Genomic DNA, 5536 nt, shown 5'->3' on the forward strand with positions numbered 1-5536 from the left:
ATATATATATACACACACAGTGGTGAGCTTCTATATATTAGTGGCAACTCAAGAAGATGAATTGGAGCTAGACATTGTTCGATACCAATTTGGGGTTGATCAAATGGCTGTGGGCAGAGAGATATCAAAGTGGAGGGGGGTAGATATCGTCAGTTAAGTGGTGACTGTTGCAATTAGCCAGACTTTGCAGCCATAAATCACCCCCAGCAGAAGGGCTCTGGGCCTGGACACTCGGAAAAGTGGACATTTGGCCCCATAATAAAGCACTCCCAGTGAATTACAAGCAAGATTTCAAGCAATTTTAGCTCAACTTCTAAATCTCTAGAATTTGAAGAGTTCCTTCCAGACATAAAGTCTTCCATGGGAGGCAGGCAGCGATCCAATCGATGAAAGTCCGTAGCCTCCAAGAGTTGCTCCATGAGAAAAAGCCGACGCTTCATACATTTCCTGAATTAAATCATCGGTGGTTACCACGTTGGGCCCCTTGGCCACTTCCTGGCATGAAAACTTAGAGACCCAAAGGGGCAGTGCTTCTGCAGGGGTGGGTCATGACTTACGGATGCCAGCCTGGCCACTTCGGGCTTTTCAAGCCCACAGGGGAAAACCACCCACCTAATTCTGGCCCTTTCAATGATAAAGAGAGCCAGATCGCTAATTGCCTTCTGAAAAACGGCTTCACGTATCAGAAATTCACCCACTGTAAGCGTACATACAGTTTGATGATCTTCAATACATTTAAACAGTTGGGCAACCATCAGTTTGTTATTCCTTTTTTCCCCTAATTGTGGCAAATCTTAATCGTCTTTAATTGTACTGCTCAGTGGTATTAAGTACATTCAAATTGTGGTTCAATCTCCAGAACTCTTTTCATCTTACATAACTGAAACTCCATTCCCATTAAACCAAGCATGTCAAACTCGCGGCCCACAACGAATATTTTTGCGGCCCAGCCAATATAACAGTATGTAAGAAACATATTTAATAAAATTTCATAACTTAATTCTTATAATATTCTGTTATACATCATTAATAACAAACTACAACATCCGCTAATGACTGATGACTATCATCGTGTTGCATTCATTTCCCTTACGCGCCGTACGCGCATGCGCACCATTTCTCCCCACTAATGCCAGCACCGAATATTTTGGCAGCCCATGGCCACGTCATTAGTCTTGTACTGTCTATGAAAACTGAAGCTTTTTTTTTTTTTTGCGGCCCACATACACTTAAACCTTGTTTATTTGGCCCGTGTTAGCCTTTGAGTTTGACATGCTTGCGTTAAACAGTGACTCCCTCCTCCACGCAGTCCTTGGTGACCACCATCTACTTTCTATCTCCATGAGCTGACTAATCTGGGTCCCTAGTGTAAGTGAAATCATACAGTGTTTGCCTTCTGTGCCTGGCTTATTTCAATTAGCATAATATCCTCAGGCCCATCCATGTTGTAGCATGTGTTAGCATTTCTTTTATTTTTAAAGCTGAATAATATTCCATTGTGTGTATAAAGCACATTTTGTTTATTCACTTGGGGGTGGACTGTTGGTTACTTCCGCCTTTTGGCTCCTGTGACTAATGCTGCTATGAGCATGGGTGTTCAGGTATCTCTTAGGTCCCTGCTTTCAATCCTTTGGGGTCTATATTCAGAAGTGGAATTACTGGATCATATGCTTAATTTTGGAGGAACTGACATCTTGCTTTCCATAGTGGCTGTACCAGTTTACATTCCCACCAGTGGTATTTGCCTTGTAATACCTTATTTTGTGTTCAGGCCCCCAAAGTCATTCGCCATTGATTGATTGATCGATCCATTGTTATTTATTGTGATTTCTGTGTTCCGTTACTGCGACCAAGTGCTAGGGACACAGTGGTGAAGGCATCTGCCCCTATGGCGCCCACAGTGTGAACAACAAGCGATAAACGGATGTACAATGAAACCTATGATGATAAATTCTGAGCTGTGCTATCAACACTAATAGGCAGAGCCTCATTTGGATGAGGACATGCCCATTTTATAGGAAGAACATTCCCTGCAGGATAGAGCAGGAGAGGGACTTTGTGGAAAGATTTTATCTGAGTTCCACTGAGACTGTATCCCTTAACTGGACAGTTACTGAATTCATACATTCAGCGAAGTCCTGACAGATCTGAGCTGGTTTTCCCAACTGTGAAATGGGAATAAGAGTGAGTTTTAGTAAGGATGAAAAAAGATTATGTATCCCAAATAGCCTCAAACAGAAAAAAACTTCCGTGTTTCGAGTCTGCTTGTTAAAAGGCATAACAAGTGAATTTCTGCCTGGGGCAAACAGAGAGAATGATCAGATTATAGAAACCTAGTCAGAAAGCAAAAAAGTTTAATAAAATCCTTTATTCTGGTTTTTTTTTTTTTCTATCTCTGGTCCCACCCAGGTCTCTTGGTTTAAGGAATATTAAATGATAAATTTAAAGTGACCTTTGATTATATGTTAGAGGTAGATTCAAAATGTGTACTGTATCTTTTTTTAATATATATATTTTATTGATTTTTTACAGAGCGGTAGGGAGAGGGATAGAGAGTTAGAAACATCGGATCAGCCGCCTCCTGCACCCCTCCCACTGGGGATGTGCCTGCAACCAAGGCACATGCCCCAGGAATCGAACCTGGGACCCCCCAGTCCGCAGGGCGACACTCTATCCACTGAGCCAAACCGGTTAGGGCTGTACTGTATCTTTTCTTTTCTTTCTTTCTTTCTTTTTTTTTTTTTTATAAGTTTATTCGAGCCAAACTAATGGCATGGAGAGAAACACAATCTCAGATGCTCCCTCTCTTCTCTGGGTCTGATATTCATGGGAGGGTTCCACCTGAGGGAAACCTCTCCTCAGCTTTCTCTGTAGAATTCGTTTCTACAGACCCTGGGTTTATAGGAAGAACTTAGGGCAGGCTTCGTTTCACATGTTTTCTTTTACCACAATATATTTTTTATTTAGCTATTTCATCTATATTGAGCTACTACAGGATGAAAGGGCTTGGGGGGTGACAGGAAGAATTTTGGAGTCAGGCTCAACCACTTCCTAATTAAGTCACTTCACATCTTTGAACCTCAGTTTCCTCAAAAATTGCAAAATGGACAAAACAATGCAGATCTCCCCAGGAAGACTGAACGAGAAAGTGTGCATTTAGTGAGTCTTTCTAGGTTTTTAAAAAATTATTATTGTCATTATTGGAATTTTTTGCAACACAGACTATGATGGGAAAGGTGTAAAGTTTAAAGAGACTGTATTATCCCAATATGGGGGTATTTTAAATTCTCTAAAATTGTGAGTACAACATTATCTTTTATTGGATATATGTGCAGTGCATCTCTATGTATTTAATTCCATTAACTGCCTTGCACAATGTAAATACCCAATAGATGTTGAGTAAATGTGAAATTGTCAGCCTTGTAAGTCTTCGATGGGTGTTTCTGTCTTTATTTGGAGTTAACTTCATTGTAAGGAGCTGCAGCCATAAACCCTTCCTCCACATTTGTGCATTGCATTTTCAATTATTATTATCACTTGGAGACTCCAGTGGCACAATTGTATTACCTTGTTCTAAGTAGAAATGGTGAGCATGTTTTAACGATCACCAACTAAAATAAATAAGTACAAACAATGATCTCTTCCATGAAGTTTTCCTTCAGCCCACTGCTATTTCTTGAGCTGTAAAGTTACCGTGCACTCACGTGGACTGGTAAATTGCATCTCCCGCCACACTATCTCACACAGGAAAGGTGTTGGGAATATAAGCAGATTAGTCTGCAAGACAGGCGTTAATTGGTCTTATTACTCAGTATGAGAATTCTAAAGGCTTCCGTGTGTTATTAAACCAAATTCTTGCCTTTCCAACTTCGGCCGTTGACGGTAGTTCTATCCTTTTTGCTTTAGGGGACTTACATAAAACAACACAAAACATTCTGAGAGACCAAAAACTGGAGGTTAACTTCCCTTTCTTCAGTAAGTTTTTATTGATGGCCATGGATATAAAAAAGACGATCAAGCTGATTTATTTTTTGCCTTGGGTTGTCCAAACACCCAGGTGAACATACTTCTGAGCCCAACGTTCTATTTTGCTTGCATTCCTGATGAGCTTACAAGAAACGCTTACAAGCTGGGAACCTGATGAATAACTAATCAACAAAATGCAATGCACAAATGTGAAGGGAGGGTTTATAGCTGCAGCCCCTTAATGAAGTAAATGCCAAATAGAGACAAAAGCCCAGAGGCGTCACGGAAACACCCATCAAAGACTTAGAAGGTGGAAGATTTTGCATTTATTCAGCATCTATTAAGTATTTACATTGTGCAAGGCAGTTAATGGAATTAAACACAGAGATTTACTGAATAGCCATATATGCATCCAAGATAATATGATATAATAATATAATATAATATAATATTGTACTCACACATACAATTTTAGAAAATGCCAACTATCCCCATATTGGGACGATAGAATCACTTTGAACTATATATATACCTTTTCCGTAACTTCTACATTGCAAAAAAATTCAATAATGACTAGTTTAGTAACGCCCGGAGCACAGTGCTTCCATGGGTGATGTGATAAAGTATGTAAAGTATATGTAAGTATGATGTTATCAGACATTTATGGCTGTGGGGGGAAAATGCAATGGCTTGCTCTTTTGATATTATCTGGCTGTCCTCCTTTTTAAACTGCCCTTTCTAGATTTAGTATTCTGTTATTTTAAAGTTAAAAAAAAACACCAAAAACCAAAATCAAGGTCGCATTATAACAACAAACTAATCCTTTGCGACTATGAATTCTGGGGGCTATTTATCATTTAAAGCAAAGAAATTATGGTGAGGGAATTATCGGAAAATTCGGAAACTCGAAGGTCACTTTGTGAGTTGAGATGGAGCGGGAAGGTTGAATACACCACCATTTTTATTATTCTTCAGGCATCACGAAACTCCATTTAAACATTTCAACCCCAAAGAAGATGGCAGGGGACACGGGTCCGATCTCGGTTTTAGGTTTGCTTTTTGAGTTTTGGGTAGAGGAGCCAAAAATATGGAGCCACCGAGAAAACCTTCCTCCACGACTTGTGCGGGTATCAGCCTTACTAAAAGTCATTTTTGGAGCACACTCATCCGGGACGCTCGTTGCGAAACTTTCACGGGAGCCCCCTGCTTTTTCCTAGGTGCACAGTTCTTTTTCATTTATCCCCAAGGATTCGGGTCGCTGGGGAGAAAGAGGGTCCCCCCCCACCCCCCTATTTCGTCCGCGACCCAGCCAATCTGAGCGCGGATGCTAATTAGCTGCGCTCCCGGGACGAACACGCCGTTGTCGCCTGCAGGGCTGGACTACAAAGCCCAGCATGCCTCGCCCCTCCCTGATCAATGAGGGCTTATTTAAATGATCTCTGAGGTCTTGGACCCAGGCCAATCAGCTGTCAGGGCTCATGATAAATCGCAATGCATTATTGATAATAATAATTACCGGGACATGCGCGTTCCGGCCGGAGGGGGGTAAATTTCCCCACGCCGGGACCTG

The 5536-nt window shown here is 41.1% G+C and overlaps 1 protein-coding gene across 1 annotated transcript in view; it reads left to right on the forward strand.

Moving 5' to 3' along the window:
* The first annotated feature begins 548 nt into the window (after positions 1–548).
* Positions 549–5536, forward strand: part of SALL4 (spalt-like transcription factor 4) — a 19736-nt gene continuing 14748 nt past the window's right edge. The window contains exon 1 of the mRNA XM_006773649.1: positions 549–699. Within this exon, the coding sequence (XP_006773712.1) occupies positions 549–699 (151 nt within the window). The remainder of the gene's footprint in view (positions 700–5536) is intronic.

The sequence above is a fragment of the Myotis davidii genome, unplaced genomic scaffold (genome assembly GCF_000327345.1).
Source record: "Myotis davidii unplaced genomic scaffold, ASM32734v1 scaffold27, whole genome shotgun sequence".
NCBI classification, from domain to species: Eukaryota; Metazoa; Chordata; class Mammalia; order Chiroptera; family Vespertilionidae; genus Myotis; species Myotis davidii.